Source organism: Athene noctua, chromosome 1, assembly GCF_965140245.1.
Source record: "Athene noctua chromosome 1, bAthNoc1.hap1.1, whole genome shotgun sequence".
In the NCBI taxonomy this organism is placed as follows: Eukaryota; Metazoa; Chordata; class Aves; order Strigiformes; family Strigidae; genus Athene; species Athene noctua.
In genome coordinates this window covers 258,139,002-258,154,610 of record NC_134037.1, presented here as the reverse complement: position 1 = coordinate 258,154,610, position 15,609 = coordinate 258,139,002, and the positions used below count along the sequence as shown (strand labels likewise).

The following is a 15,609-nucleotide window of genomic DNA, read 5'->3' as shown; positions in this document are numbered from 1 at the left end:
CATGGGGCACAGCTGATACTGACTTTCAGCAGTCTGTCTTTTGCTAGCAAGGAACCTACTCAGGATCAACATGGAGGCCCACAGCTTGGGATGTTAAATTGTGTGTTCAGTGGATTTGTGGCCTTACTCAAATTTGGTTTTGATATCAGCACTGTAGAATAGTGGTATCATAGAACAAAGGGGTGTTTGGTTGTATTTATAATATACCCTGACTGTAAGGTACAGGACTGATTTTGGCTGCTAAAAATTAATTGTGTGCTCCATTGGATATTGTAATACCATACATATAGCGATCCAGTCTTTCATGAAAAGTCTGCCGTCCTTGATGAGAAGAATGTGTGAGAAGTCAGCTTCGGAAACTGGTTTAATTCGGGTGGCAGGGAATATGGTTCTTATTTGACTATTGTGCTGCAGTCCAGGCAGTCAGTTCTTGTAGCCAAATATTATTTAAGCTTTGTAGCTGTCAGACAGCCCCCAAAGGCAAAGTACTGGTTGTCCTCATCTGCTTTGGGTATAACTGGGACTTGGTTATTATCTTGGAGAGCATACCTAGTATTCTTCAGACTTGCCATATTATTGTATTATTTCAAATGTGATGGATTGTTGTACAGAGGTATGAATGTTGTGTGGCAGTGCTGAACAAGGTTATGCCCCATAATGCTAAATACTGTACAAATCATAGGAAAATCTAGTTCCCCCAAGTAGTTTATAACCAGTAAAGTTCATCAAAAAGGCTGAAAATTTGAAAGCCTTATCTGGTGCCAAAATGACTGGAGATTTGAATAGTCTCCGTAAGCCCCTCAGCTTTTCAGGAGTGCTCCAGTAGCAGTGGTTACACAGCCCCCTCCCCGATGTGCTGAAATACTCTTGGTCAAGAAATGTTTCCAGTTGATACCAGGACATCAGCAGTGGCTTTCAGCAAAAGCAGGGCAGCTTTTGGGGTGACTGGATCTCCCAGCACATACAACCCATCACAGGTTATTTGGAAAACTAGATACACTGCTGTTGAGTGTAACTGTGAGGGGGGAAAAAGCTGCCACTCTGTGCAGGAGCTTAGGGAGAGAGTAAAAATGAATGTATCTTATTAAAGCTAGAGAGGAAAATTAGGCAGTAAGATAATTACTTGATCTGGGATTTAGCTAGGATTTAGATTTACCACTAGACCTGTGCTCTGTTGGTGGTTGTTCAATTTGTAGTTTAGGACTGTTTTGGGGTCAACTGGAAGCAGGCTTTTGATGAATTGAAAAATAATAATTTAAGTGAAAATAAAAACTCTGCTCATGCCCACAGAGGATGCTACTTTTTTGTATCTGTTTTTTAAAAACAAGCACCATACACTTTAGGGAAGGAAAGATTAATGAAGGAGGGGATGTTAGCATCCTTTACCACGTGACTAAGAGAGAGAGTGGTAGGGCATCTGTGGTGTGGAATCTCACTTTCCTGATTTCTCAGATAGTCCACTTCTGAAAAGTGTCCTCAGTACTGGATACTTTGCAGTGGTTTTGCACCAGTTGCTGTTACTTCACTTCACTTCAATATAATAATGTACCTATTGCATATGCCTGGCTCTACTGGGAGGAAGGTGAATGCCTCATTCCAACTGATGCTTTAAGGTATTAACTAATTGCTTTATTGAGGGCAGCCAGAACTCTCAGTGTATAAATGACAGCACAGGCATCACAGGATGTCAGATACAGTCTTAAGGTCAGTGGAAGGTATGATGTGATTGGGGTTTTCAAGGCAAAAGAAGCTGAGCTCACATGTAGAATTAGTTCTTTATTCCCAAACATTTGTTGTGAATATCCTAACCTTATCCCACTTGGACCCAGAACTTTGTTTTGAGGCTGTGCTTCTGATTTGGGTGATCTGTGGTGGGAGCCCAGCCCAGGTGTTGTCACCTGGCCTTTAAAAGAGCTGATCGCTCACTCTGTAGGTTTTAAGTGGGTCCTAAAGTGCGCTACTGGCTTTAGGTGAAACCAAGTCAACTGCCTAACCCTTACCTGCCCCAGGGACAGCTCCTCTTGGAGACCCCCTCAAGGTGGGATTGCAGCAGAGAACTGAGAGCTCCTTCATTCTATAAATGTCTACGTTACTATAAAATGCTCCCTAATATATATATATATATATATATATATAAAATATATGGAGCGATGGGCTGAGCCCAACTGGGGGAGTTTCACTGAGGGCAAATGCCGGGGGCTGCCCTTGGGCCACAACAACCCCCAGCAGCGCTACAGGCTTGGGGAGGAGTGGCTGGAGAGCTGCCAGTCAGAGAGGGACCTGGGGGGGTGATTGACAGCCGGCTGAACAGGAGCCAGCAGTGTGCCCAGGGGGTCAGGAAGGCCAATGGCATCCTGGCTTGTGTCAGCACTGGCGTGGCCAGCAGGGACAGGGAAGGGATCTGGGCCCTGTACTCGGCACTGGTGAGGCCGCCCCTCGATTCCTGGGTTCAGTTTTGGGCCCCTCACCCCAAAAAGGACATTGAATGACTCGAGCGTGTCCAGAGAAGGGCAACGGAGCTGGTGCAGGGTCTGGAGCACAGGTCTGCTGGGGAGTGGCTGAGGGACCTGGGGGGGTTTAGTCTGGAGAAGAGGAGGCTGAGGGGAGACCTCATCGCCCTCTACAGCTCCCTGACAGGAGGGTGCAGAGAGCTGGGGATGAGCCTCTTGAACCAAGTAGTAAGTGATAGGACAAGAGGTAACGGCCTCAAGTTGCACCAGGGAAGGTTTAGACTAGATATCAGGAAGCATTTCTTTCCAGCAGGGGTTGTTGGGCGTTGGAATGGGCTGCCCAGGGAGGTGGTGGAGTCCCCATCCCTGGAGGGGTTTAAGAGTCGGGTCGACATAGTGCTGAGGGATCTGGTGTAGTTGGCAACTGTCAGTGTGAGGTTAATGGTTGGACTGGATGATCTTCAAGGTCTTTTCCAACCTAGGTGATTCTGTGATCTTTTTATATATGTGTGTGCTTATATATATACACATTTAAATACCATTCCTTTTTATTCATTATGTTTTTTATTTCTCTGATAAAATGCTTGTGACCAGCCAGAATTTCTGTGAGAAGGAAGAGAAATTGCATCCTCTTAAACATTAATCATTGATTAAGTATTTCCCCCTTTTTAATTTGAGAATGTTATCAACTTACTGAATACAAGTCATGTTTCTACCCCTACTGTGCACTCATCTAATTGTCACACCACAAGGGCTACGCCATAGGGATCATGTTCAAGATCCTTGGATGAATAAAGATGATTAATTTTTATATAATGAAAAAAGAAATTTTCTTTCAGTTATTTAGAAAAAAGTATGATTAAAACAGTGTGTTTTGCTTTTCCAGGCCTTTTTACAGTACTTTATTGGGTTTAATCTAACTAAAGAGTCTGAACCTCTCTTGGTAATGAAGCTTGCATTGAACTCTACTGTAAGAGATTTAGATTGAGGCACTTGTTTTACTACAACTAGTAATTTGGGGTTTTTTTTACTGTTTGGTAATATTATTGCAAACTTGATGGCAATATAGTTACAAATGTATGCAGCTGTCTCAGTGTCGTGTCCATATGTGTGTGGACATTTCTGTGAGCTAGTTAGGATGGGGAGAGGGAAAGGTGAAGTCCGATTCTCCTTTTTTCCTCTATTTTCTTATATGGAAGATGGTGATGTTTGGATTTCATACAATTTTATGTCACTCATGCTTTTGGCAAATTACTACAAAAAGATAATAGCAGCAGGAGAAACAGAGCTCTCTTTGGACTCTTACAGAAAGGCTGGATTCCTACATCTGAGCCAGCACATGAATGAAAGTCTGCTATCAAAGTCTCATTTTTACCAGAGGTAGATAGCAATTTTATGTATTGAGGGAACAGAAAAAAACCAACCATCTCTTGGACACCTGCCTTTCAGATACACACTTGGTATTCATAGAACAGAGCATTGAGTGCTGCAAATGTGAAGCAAACAATTCCATGTCTTCTCTGAATATGTTTTAAAGCCAGTTTTCCTGCATGGGTATCCATAATGGTTATTGTCTACAATTTTGTAGCTTCTGCAAATTGTGATTTGGTCCAAACCCTATAGTTTCCAGCTGATTTTGGATAAATGAAAGCTGGAGACTTGTTGCAGATACCATTCAAAAGATTGTTTTGCCTTTGCAGGGAGATCTCAGACACACAGTAATCTTCCTGGTTTGGTGTTAGGCAAAATGGAGAGATTAACCCATGTTGCTTATGTCATACACCTAATGACAGAATGTGACAACATTTGTTGTAAATGTTCCTTACACATGTGAAAAATGTCTTTAGGAATGTGAAGTTGATATATTTGATCATTTAAGTACTTTCCAGAGCCAATAAAAGACTTTTTTTGTGCTGTTTGTTTTTAGATACTGACCGAGCTTTAGTGCTGTTGGAAGAATATTGTAAAAAACTAAAGAAGCCAGAAGAGCAACAACTGAAAAAAGCCATCAGAAAGGTGATGGGCATCTTTAAGAGCAGCTTGTTTCAGGCACTACTAGGTAGGTACTAATATTTAATACTAGATGTATGCTCTTGAAGATCAGAGCTAGGTCAGACCAGTAACTTCCTTACTGATCACTATTTGTGTTTACAATGGAACAGCACGTTGAGATGATCCTTCCAGGTTCTTTGTGGGGAAACTCATTGTCCTTATATTTCAAAGGTATTTTCTTATTTATAGGGTAGGAAAGAGTAACAAAAAACTCATGCAGGATAAGGCACTGAATGGTTATTTGTAAACCTTGCTGCTTTCCTTTGTTTAATGGAAGTTACCAAACCAGACTAGGCTACAACTGTTTATTCAGAGTTGATTATGAAGCCATCTCCACACAGGTAAATGGCCAGAGTTTCATTGATGTCACTAGCATGAAGTAGCATCTAAAATCTTTGTATCTTTTGCGTTATGTTTTTGTGAAAAGTGTCAGCCAAAGAAACTTGAAATTTTGAGTCAAGAAGAATGCTCAGGAACACAGTGAAGGTTTGGCAGAATGTTCCCATTCAAGTGATGTTGCAGGGTTCAAATAGATATCCTGGCATATCACTCAGTCTTTCTTCCGTTTACTTGAAGGTCCCCATTTTACTTTGTAAATGATGGTATTTGTCAAAATCAAGCACTTGGTGCTTTGGAACTTTGTATAAAATAACCTCGATAAATTGTTATATATAATGGTTTTAAGGTCTTGAACGTACCTGGTTGCTGTAGCAGTGCTGTTGTCCCTTGTTCCCTGCTGTGCCTGTGCTGCCAATCATGGGAAGTGGGGACAGTAACTGTGCATCACGCTTTCTCTACCTCCCTCTGCCCTCTTGCTCACATTGCATTGGCCTCTCGGTGTTTTATTCCTTCACAAACGTGCACAAAATGGACAGAACTAATCTGAAGGGCACATTTCTTGTCACAAATGATGTTTGTGGAAGCACATGTACCTTCAAGTTACGGTTGTGTGAAGCCAGAATAACAGTAGTGCTCACTGCGGAGCTGAACTCGGTAGCAATTAGGGAAAACTTTCGATTATATATCATAAAAGTAGAAGTACATCAATGCTGCACTATTACTGTGAAGATGATCGAGGTCCAGGAAGAGTTTCAGTAATTTCTGTAGCATTTATGAAAAATGTATGTTACCCGTTTGAAAAATGTATGTTACCTGCAAATGGAAGTAATTAACATCAATGCTATTTTACTTGTAATTTTTCTCAGCTTCTTTTAAGTAATTAGCTTTATTTTATAAACACTACATAGTTTTTAATTGCTGTGTATTCTTCAAAAATGGAAATAGATCCATAATTGAATGGTATTTACCAAATGGTCATAAATAGATTTGAACTAAAAAATGAAAAAAGATGGGACATTTCTATCTTCTTTTTATGAAAATGACTATGGATATAGAAGTATGTGCTGAAGAAATACACAAGTCACAGAAGCAACATTATCTGTACATTTATTTACTTCTGCAGTACTTTGAAGTAATACTTCAAGTGTTCTAACAACACGTGTGCTTTGTGTGTGGCTACACTGCAATATTTGTTGATGTATTACATAGGCCAGAAATAAAACAGTGATTGTAGCTACATTAAGGTTGAATTCAGAGAATAAATGAAATCTTTTGATTGCCACAATAACAGATGGAGGAGTGATGTGTTATGGAAGTTAGATAGCATTTTAATTTGTAGGCCTTTGGATGTCTCTTCCTTGTTCTTAAATGTTTCTTTTTATAAAAGATTTGGGGATTGCAAGACGTGTTAAAAGTCTCTCATTACATTTGGTTTGCTATTTGGTTGGTCTAGCTTCTGGACCACAAAATTTTGGATTCACAAAAGAGTGACCTCTCTTCAGTATTTTGTGTGGCAGATGATGTTATTACCCAGTCAATGAGGTTCTTGCATAATTGGCATTTCAAAAAAAATCCACTTCCATGACGTCTGTTTTAGCTTCCTGTCAGTTTCTGAACATCTAATTCAGAACCTCTAAATCAGACCACCACACAAACAAATACCTAAGGCAGAGCTTCTGGTCTCTTTTTAAGTTCTGTACTGCTAATGTTCCTTTGTCTTTTATATTTACAGAATGTCTACTGGTCTTGAAAGCATCCATTTTTGAGTGCCTAATCTTAATTAGACTTAATTTTCAGAGTCTGGTCATCGTTTTCCAAAATTTGATCTCATTTAGAGCTATCAAACATTGGTTTTATCCAGGATTAATTGACCTTCAGAATTGATTGACCCTTTGAATACTGAGGCTGTAACTAACAATGAAAAGTATTAATTTTGTACAGAATCATTAACCTGGATGCAGAAATGCGCATTCCTACCAGACATAAAGTTAACATAATTTTATGTGCCAGATTCAGTTTTTGTAGCTCCTACAGCTTCAGTAGAACTTGATTCCTTTGCAAATAAATTCAGCTGTTGTAAACATCATTGTCCTTTAAGTGTGTGTTCAATTCTTATTACCTTCCAAAATGCTTCAAAAAATCTGTAGGATGTCTTAAATTGAGTATAACAAGAACAGATAAAGAAAAATAATTGTAGTTGGAGGCACTTTTCAAATCTAGTGTTGTCTAGTTCCATTATTCTCAAAGTTATGCTTGTGTGATTTGATTCAACCAGCCATCTTTGAACTTGGGCTCTCACAGAACATGTGATTATTTTTATCTTCAGTGTGTTTCCTAAATATTAATTGTTGACTACTGAACAGGGGAGTAACATGAGAAAAATGAGGATTCAATATTTTTCATACATATATTCCACACATGCAAGAAATTACTACAGATATGGAAGTAAAAGTTGTATAAATGATTTACAGAGGATTATTGAAGGATTATGCTTCTACATTTTAATTTGGGTTCAAAAGCATCTACTCCCTTTGGGCTGTTCTTGTTACTGGACTTCTTGTTAGAGTTGTTGTGTTTAGTTACAGCTGAGTGAGTTGCTAAGAGCCACATTTTCAAAGTAACATGTGGAGCTGCATCCTCTAGAGTCCCATTTATACTCCAGTGGCCCCAAACACAACATTTTGAAAATCCAGCCCTAAGAGGAGGGAGGAGAAGCAGCTCTCCAGGAGTGTGCAAGGTGAAAAACACATATTTAGATATTGATATTACTCTTTAACTAATTCCAAATTATTTTCACCAGAAGGATTGTACCAATTCTCTTGCACAGTGAGGAACTGTTGTTATTATGAACTCTTAAGGATTTTTGCTTTTTGTAGGGTCGTCCATAGCTAGATGATATTAAAATCACAGGGTCCTCTCAAATTGTAGCACATGTTCTGATGTGAAATTTTATTTTTGAAAACCCTGCAAGGAGGAGCAAATGAAACCTCCAAATGCCTCATTTGTTGGGATTGTCTCATAATGGAGCATCTTGGAGGCATTGTGCAGAGATAGAAAAGGAAAACCATGAAAGAGAGTAATAAGCCACCTGGATATGTCAAAATGACCAAACATTTATTTTTGTACTGTTCTTTATGAAATTTAATCAGTTTTTATAACAAAATACATAGTTTAGTGAAATTTATTTCTACAAACCTCTGCTCTATATTTGTCTAGCCTTCATTTCATTAAGGAAATTGCATGAATTACAGCTTAAAAGGCTGTTCTGTGGAATGAGAAAGGATGAAAAGAGGTTTATGTCAGGGTTGAGGTTTTTTGTAGATACTTCTCTATAAAACATTTTGTTTCTAGCAGGAATTAAAGTGCCACAAATAGCTGTAATCATCTTATGCAGTATTAGGTAAAAACTAATCTCAATAGGTTTTTCTAAAATTCAGATAAACCTAGTCTGCAGTGGATGACGTATTTCCTGAGGACTTTGAAGCCATGTCTTATGTTTTTTTCTCATGCTTGCGTAACTTTGCCTGAATTTTAAAATGTCATATTTTCAATTAACATCTGCATCACCTTTTTTATGGTGGTGTACCATAACTGCAAAATGTGGATGTTGTTAAAGAGTCTGTCTTAAAAAATTCTATAGTACAGAATCCTTACAGTAGTACTGTAAGGATGACACAATTTACTGGTCATCTGTGCTACAGTGTGTATTTAGAGACTTAGACTCTAATTTTGCAGTTTTAGTAAGAGGGATTTTTTTAGACTCCTTACCTCATTCAGCTCACTTTTAAATAAGCCCTGTTATAACAATCCATTTTAAAAGAGCAATGATGTTTTTTAAACCAAGTAAAAAAAGGAAGACAGGCTATTCTTCTGCAGTCACATACTGCTTTTCTATGAAAAGTTTGTGTAAATTAAGTCACAGTATAAATCAATAGTGTTAGATTAGTATCCAGACTTCCAGGAATCTACTTATATGTTGTGATCCTCCATGTTATGGGACAGATGGGGTATATAAGTAGGCCATAAAGTACAGACATCTAAGAGAGCCAAACCAAGTCCCCCTTTGCTCTAATTATTTTGGGATGTACATATCTATTGAAAAATAGCATAGCCATTGACAAATGCAAACATTTAGCATGGTAGGCATGAAACCAGTCAAGAGCTTGGCTTCCTATAGCTTTGTCTTAGTTTGACTTGTGTGTCTATGAAGCTTTGAGCTGGGACTGAAACGCCTCTTGCCCTTAGAGCAATGTTAAATTTCAGGATAGTTTAGATATAAAAGAAACTGGGGAGGAACCTATCATAGGAGTAATGATGGGATGTTGAAACATAACCCTGTCACAAAAGGAGAATGCTAAGAATGAAAAATGAGAAAGATTTTGATAGATGTAACCATGCATGTCAACTAAGAAGAATGATATGAAAGTCCCTCCATTTGTAGGCTTTAATGCTGAGAAGAGTAATTGTGCTGTTGACCATATAGAGAGAAGAATGTAGAGGCAATTCATGGAAAGACAAGGAATTTGTTTAAGCATGTTGTGTTTAAGGAAAAACCTTTTAAATAGTGACAGAAGGACATTTGAGACTGGAGGGAAGGATGTGGGTCAGGACTGGGGAATAGATGTGTGAATAGCAGGATAAATGGTGAGATAAGCAGGAGACCTGCATCTTAGTCCTGGGTTGGAGATGAAGCCTGCACCAAAGTAGGTGTTGAAGAATGATTATAGATGTCAGAGGAAAAGTCAGGATCATGTAACACCTCAGAAATCCAGTGCTAGTCATACATGGTAATGCTAGCCTTTGGTGTTAAAGGCTTGTGAGATTTGCACTAAAGGCGTAGAAATAATCTATAAAATCCTGCAGGTTGTTACTGTCTGCTTTAAGAAAAACTGCAGTCGTATTTTCAGGCTTTTCTCCACAAGACCTCTTTTGTACTTTTTTCCTTGGAGCGAACCTAATATTTGACATTCATGGCACCACAAAAACCAAGGCAACACCAAATTTCACAAGGGTCCTGCTAAAGCTGTTGGAGTTGAGGATATCAGAATGGAGAACGTGATTGACAATAACCTTTCTAAGGTGATGCTGGCCCTCGCTAGTACCAAGCTTTCTCAATTTGCAGGAAGAAGCATGTTTCAGCACTTAGTGTGTCAGTGTTTCAGAGACCAAAAGGATATTAAATGAATTGCTGTACTGAGAAACTTTTCAATAGAAAAGCACAACCGGGTGTTATCTATTCATACTTGCCAAGCTTGCTCTTGTTAGATGTTTTTAGCCCGCTTATGTGTTCAGTGTGCTTAACTACTTACAGTGCTCGTGAATGTAAGGTCACTGATCTTGTATGTCATTGTTCTCTAGACTTAATCTCAGTGAGCTGGTTTCTGATCATGTCAGGCTATTTCAACTCCTGTAACAACACTGAATGCCTCAGGAGTTAATCCCATGCAGCCAAGCCTGTGTCCGGCCCAGGGACGTTAGGCAATCCTCTCGCTGAGGGCCTGAGTCCAGCATTCACAAAGTCAAAGAAAAAACTCCCATTGACTTGCTTGCCTTGGATCATGTGTTGGTGTGATTCTTCCAGAGATTTATATTCAGACCTACCCTGACTGAGGAATTAAGATTCTTCAATAGCTGTATCTAAAAATATTTAAACCCTCCCTGACTGTTACAAATGTTGAGGAGCAAAAGAAATGTGCAAAACCTCTTCAGTGCTCTGTCACGTTTGAGAGGCGCTCAAATGACATCTCCAACAATGGGAAAGCCTGTTATTACTTCACACAGAGTCCTACTTTCCCAAACTGGCATCTTTCTTTGTTGCAGCATAAATTACAGCAGAACTGAAATTTAAATTCAAGGGCAGCTTTTGTTTTGCCTGAAGACAGCTGCAGCTGCTTTTATTCTTGAAGTCCAATTCTCCTAGTAAGCAAATTTTCTCTTTCTCTCAAAAGAGCTAAAAGGTAGCAGTGCTAGATCTTCGGGATGGCTTGAAACTGTGTGATCTTTCTCTTTTTTTAAGAGCTGGGGGCTGGATTGCAGCCAGCTTGAGGATCTAACTCTCGTGATTCTTCAGTGAAAGTCTGGTCACACAGAGTGAACCAATTGTTCAAAAAAAAAAAAAAAAAATCTAATGTAACTGGCTTCCAGTGGATTTTTGACCCATCGCTATTTTTGCTTCCATGGCAGAGTAATTTTCCCTGCAGTATCATCATTTCTCTCTGGCTTTTCTAACTCTCCCCACCCCATGGTATCTGCAGATCCTTTGGTGAAGGTGAGGCTTCCTCACTTCTGTCATGTCTCACTGACACTGGGCAGAGAGTGAGAGCTGGTGAGAGCTAGCAGATGGATGTATATGCAGGAAAGACAGACATCGTGTTACTATAGGGAAATCAGGGTGAAGATATCCAGAGAGGGGAGTTTCACTGAGGTCTGAAATATTACCCAGTCTTTCTTAGTTGTGTCTGTGATGGCGGAGCTGAAATATTCCTGTATCTCTGAAAATCTCAGAATCGCTTTTGCATTTGGAACTTACTGGGTTGCAGTGATGCCTTACTGGTTATTGATGAGGAGCAAATAGAGCCATGGCACGGAGCTCCCTGGTCTTGCTGGCCAACCTGGGGATGTGAGTAGCCTTCCCGCAACAACTTTAATATTAAAGTAATCTGGTTATTTTCCACTTCGACAGGAGGTATGTGTGTGAAGATATGGGAGTCCTCTGTGGGTACTCAAATCAGTTTTTGTTTGAAATAATTTAAATATTAAAAGCTTGTGAATTACCAGAAGACCTCAACCTCTTACATTTGTGTGAATGTTGATTGGGATCTCATCCTTGCTGTTGACCTTTTCCTTAAAGAATTGCACAAAAATCCTGGATATAAATGCTGATGGACTGAAAAATTCAGAATCCCAGCCCACATCTGTATTTGGATTGTGAGCCTGGGTACATGAAGAAACCGATTACAGCACCGTTACAACCTAGGCAATACATAATCACTTGTAATCCTCCTGCAACCCTCTGCTCGTGTTTTGCCGCTGTTTAACCACTGAATGAGAGCATTTACATCTCAGACAAGGAATTCGGAAGCTTTGTGGACCTTCCTCATTCAAAATGCAAAAGCAGTGCATTGGAAATAAACCATTTTTAAGATGAGCTTTTAATATGAGCAGTGTGATAATTGTTGAGCTTGTTAATTTTCAATATCCAGCAAGGAATAAAAGCCGTTTTTTGTTCCTGTAGTGTGTGTGTGTCTTGGCCATATGGATTTAATGTATAATTAGAATTAATAAAATGCTGTTGCAGCAGCTGTTGCTGTGTGGCTGCTATCCCAGTGTGAAGCTTTTCTTTCTCTTTGCATTAAATAGAGATAGCCCTTTATTGCTGGTCTGTGATGAGAGCTAGAGACAAATTATTAAGAGATGCATTTAGATAATCTGGTTTTATTTTGAATAATGTATTCTCCTTTTTCAAGCTGAGGGAATATAAAAGAACAATAAGATGATTTTGCATTAAATAAAGACAGACAGGATTTATATCTTGCTACTGTAGTTTATACATCTACTAATAAAACGGAAGAAAATAATCTGGAACAAGCTGTTCCACCAGTAATCTCAATGTTTATTTTTGTCTCTAAAATAGCAGGGCTGTTCTGCCTCTTTAATGTTTTGATCTGTGGAGTCATTTTAGGCTAGACTGTGATGTGATTTTTGTTTAGTGAGTATAACTTTTTAAGAAGCTGCATGGTAATTTTGAAATCACAGAAATATTTTAGCCTTGAAGGGTGTTACACCTTATGGTTTTCAGAGCTGTTATAAGTAAGCCAAATGTGTTGCTTGGTGCCACCTCTGTGGCTCTTCTGGAATCTCAGGACTCTTTTTCTTAACCCTGTGCTTCCAGTATCTCAAGAGTCAGTGACAAACACTGATTTAAGTGATTTAAATGCACTTGGGATTGAGCACTGAATAGTAAGGTGCATGAAAGTAAACTAGTTAATTCTGCATATACATATATGTATATATTTGTCTCTATATGTATATAAAATACTTATATAAATTAATATATATAGTAACAGGTAACTGTGGACATTGTATTTATCTTAAACTTCTGTAGTTTACTCAGGTATGATTCTGTACTTTGGAGCTCTGTTGGGTATTAAAATATGTCTTGACAAGATGAACTGTAGGCTGTGTTGTTCGTTCCCATTGTCTGTTTATTCTGTTGTGTGGTCCGTTTTTTGTGACTGCATTTGTGCTCTGTCACCCTGATCTGTCACTGAGATAATTATGAGCTCTTTTCATAGAAGACTGATTTATGTCTTTCATTTGTTCTTTCCTGTCTCCATTTTGTCGTCATAGTTGTGTGGTTTTGAATTTCTGCTGATGTAGTTGATTAAGGCACTATTGCATAAAATCCCAGGCATTAGAAATAGAAAACAGTATTTATAATAATTATAATTCTGTTATGTTACACAGAATTGATGTGGTATTTCAAAACAACGTGAAGAGAAATGGGTCTGTGGTCAGAGGTAGGGCAGCGCTATAACTAAGGTAGCGTCTGTCAATTGAGTTCAATTCCTGTACATACATACACCGTGATACTTCTTACATATTTAACCTCAAACTGTTTTCCTTCAAAAATCCTGCTTCATTCAGTGTGCAGAAGGGGCAGGACTCAGCTCATGAGCAAGTATTATTTAATCCATTGCTTTCCTGTTGTTATTTACTGTGTGATGAGGTGATTGTAGTTCTGTGCTACAGAGGTGATACTGAAGCCCTGAGAAATAGAGGTAACAATATCTACTGATTTTAGAGGCCTAATTGGAGACAATTCTGACCTGATAAATCACCACGTACACCACTTTTAATGTCTGACAACAGCTCCAGCTGCAACAGGGAGCAAGACTGTCCCAATGTCTCATTTTGGGCACTTAAAACATGAGGATCATCTGATGGGTGATGATTTTGGAAAAATATTGTGTACGTGACTTCCGAGCCATCACTGAGAGTCTCGGTACGGGTCAGAGGTAGGATCTAATTCCTAGGGTGGCATTTAATGCTCTTAAGCTAAAGAACCTTCAAGAAATCTTCTTACTACTGTCAGCCTTTCATCTCCTGAGATAAGTGGTTCAAAGTTTGCTCCGACAGCTTCCCCAGAGCCAGCCCATTCAGTATGCTGAATAAAGTGTCAGAGCAGAGAGAGAAATGGTGTGTAACCATATACTTAAATTGTGACACTTTCTAACTTTGGGAGTTACCTTTACAGCCCTTATCAGTGTTTTGAAGCTAATTTTACATGATGATTTCCTAGACTTCAAGGATAGAAAAAAGAGCTTCTCATCGCGAATTCCATTGTGTAATGATATTGATAACATGCATGTTTTAAAGCGAGGTCAGAACTATTGGACACTTCACACCAGCCTTCGCTGCTTGAGCTAATGGAGATGCTGACACTACCAAAGGTACCTTTTCCTTTCTCTTAGATCTTGTTTTTGTCCCAGTATCCCAGTTGTTAGATGGTTTAGATTAATTAGATGTTTTTCTTATGCAAAATAAGTAATTTGACGTAATATTTCTTGGAGGTACTGTGTTTGGGATGGCCATCGTTTTTGATGTCTTACTGATAATGGAAATGTCAGAGCAGAGTGATGGAGAGGCTTTGCTCGGAGGACTCAATTCCAGATTCTGGCTCTGCCATTGCCTTGCTGCACGCCCTGGGCTGGTCCTCTACCTCTACCACAGATAGCTGGGGATGTGGCTCAAGAGTCCCCTTGTTGCCTTCTCCCACCAAATTCTGGTGTTATGTATATATATATATCTATATATCTATATTTGCAAACAACTTACATATATTCACAGTATTACGTATATATATACATGCACATATATACACATACATGATATAATCGTCTATTTTAACATATATATTTACATATATTAATAGATAATCACATATATGAATGCTCATTTTCATCAGGGAATTTGTTAGGAGATTCACTGTCTTTCCAGAATCCAAGTACCTGCAGGTAGTAGGAGGAATTGTTGTGGAGGAGTATATTTCAAAACAGATAGTAATTAGATAGCAGGAGAACTCCAACCTGGTAACAGTGAGACAGAGGGATAGAGTTGCACTGTGTACTGGATATTTTCTCCCAAGTCTTGCTTTTTCTTGAATTATTTTTAATCTCCAGTGTTGAACTGCACTAAAGAACTGTAACTTCATTCTTTTTTCTCCTTTAAACTCCAAAACCAAAAGACTGCTCTTTTTTCCTTCTCATCATCATTTCATACCCAGCCTGCCTTCTGATGATTTACCAGTGAGTTTTGGTGTGGTATTTCTCATGTTTGTTTAGTTGTTTTTTCCTTATAAGCAATTAATTTATGTTTTAAGCTTTGTAAATGCAATTTGAAAAAAAAATAAATATACTTGGAAAAAAGTAACTTTGATCTCTTTAAAGTTGTAGTCAAATGCTTTCTCTAAATAAAGTTTAGAGTGACATCTTGTGGTAACATTGATTTCAAATATACATATCTGTTGATATTTTATTTTGGCCACAGTAAGTCTAGTGTTTTCGGTTTCAAAATGTTATGGATTACTTAGCAGAAGTGTATAAAGACTCCTGAGTATCACTAGGGCTTTTCTAAGATCAGAGGAAACATTGCTATGTGGTGTAAGGTCCTACGGGTATGCTTAACCTTTTACCATGTGAAGCTTATCCCGTGAATACCTGTGAATTCCCAGTGTTTTCAGCTCCAAGATGTTTTAATGTTCTTCCAG

The 15,609-nt window shown here is 38.7% G+C and overlaps 1 protein-coding gene across 11 annotated transcripts in view; it reads left to right on the top strand.

Annotated features, from left to right (window-relative positions):
- DLG2 (discs large MAGUK scaffold protein 2) overlaps nt 1-15,609 on the top strand; it is a 1,037,827-nt gene that overhangs the window by 15,302 nt on the left and 1,006,916 nt on the right. For 9 of the 11 annotated variants that reach the window (XM_074917829.1, XM_074917850.1, XM_074917842.1 and 6 more), the window contains one exon: nt 4,378-4,509. In XM_074917829.1, the coding sequence (XP_074773930.1) occupies nt 4,378-4,509 (132 nt within the window). Of the gene's footprint in view, nt 1-4,377; nt 4,510-13,956; nt 14,294-15,609 lie in introns of those variants that run through there. The other 2 variants (XM_074917896.1, XM_074917887.1) reach the window with 2 other exon arrangements.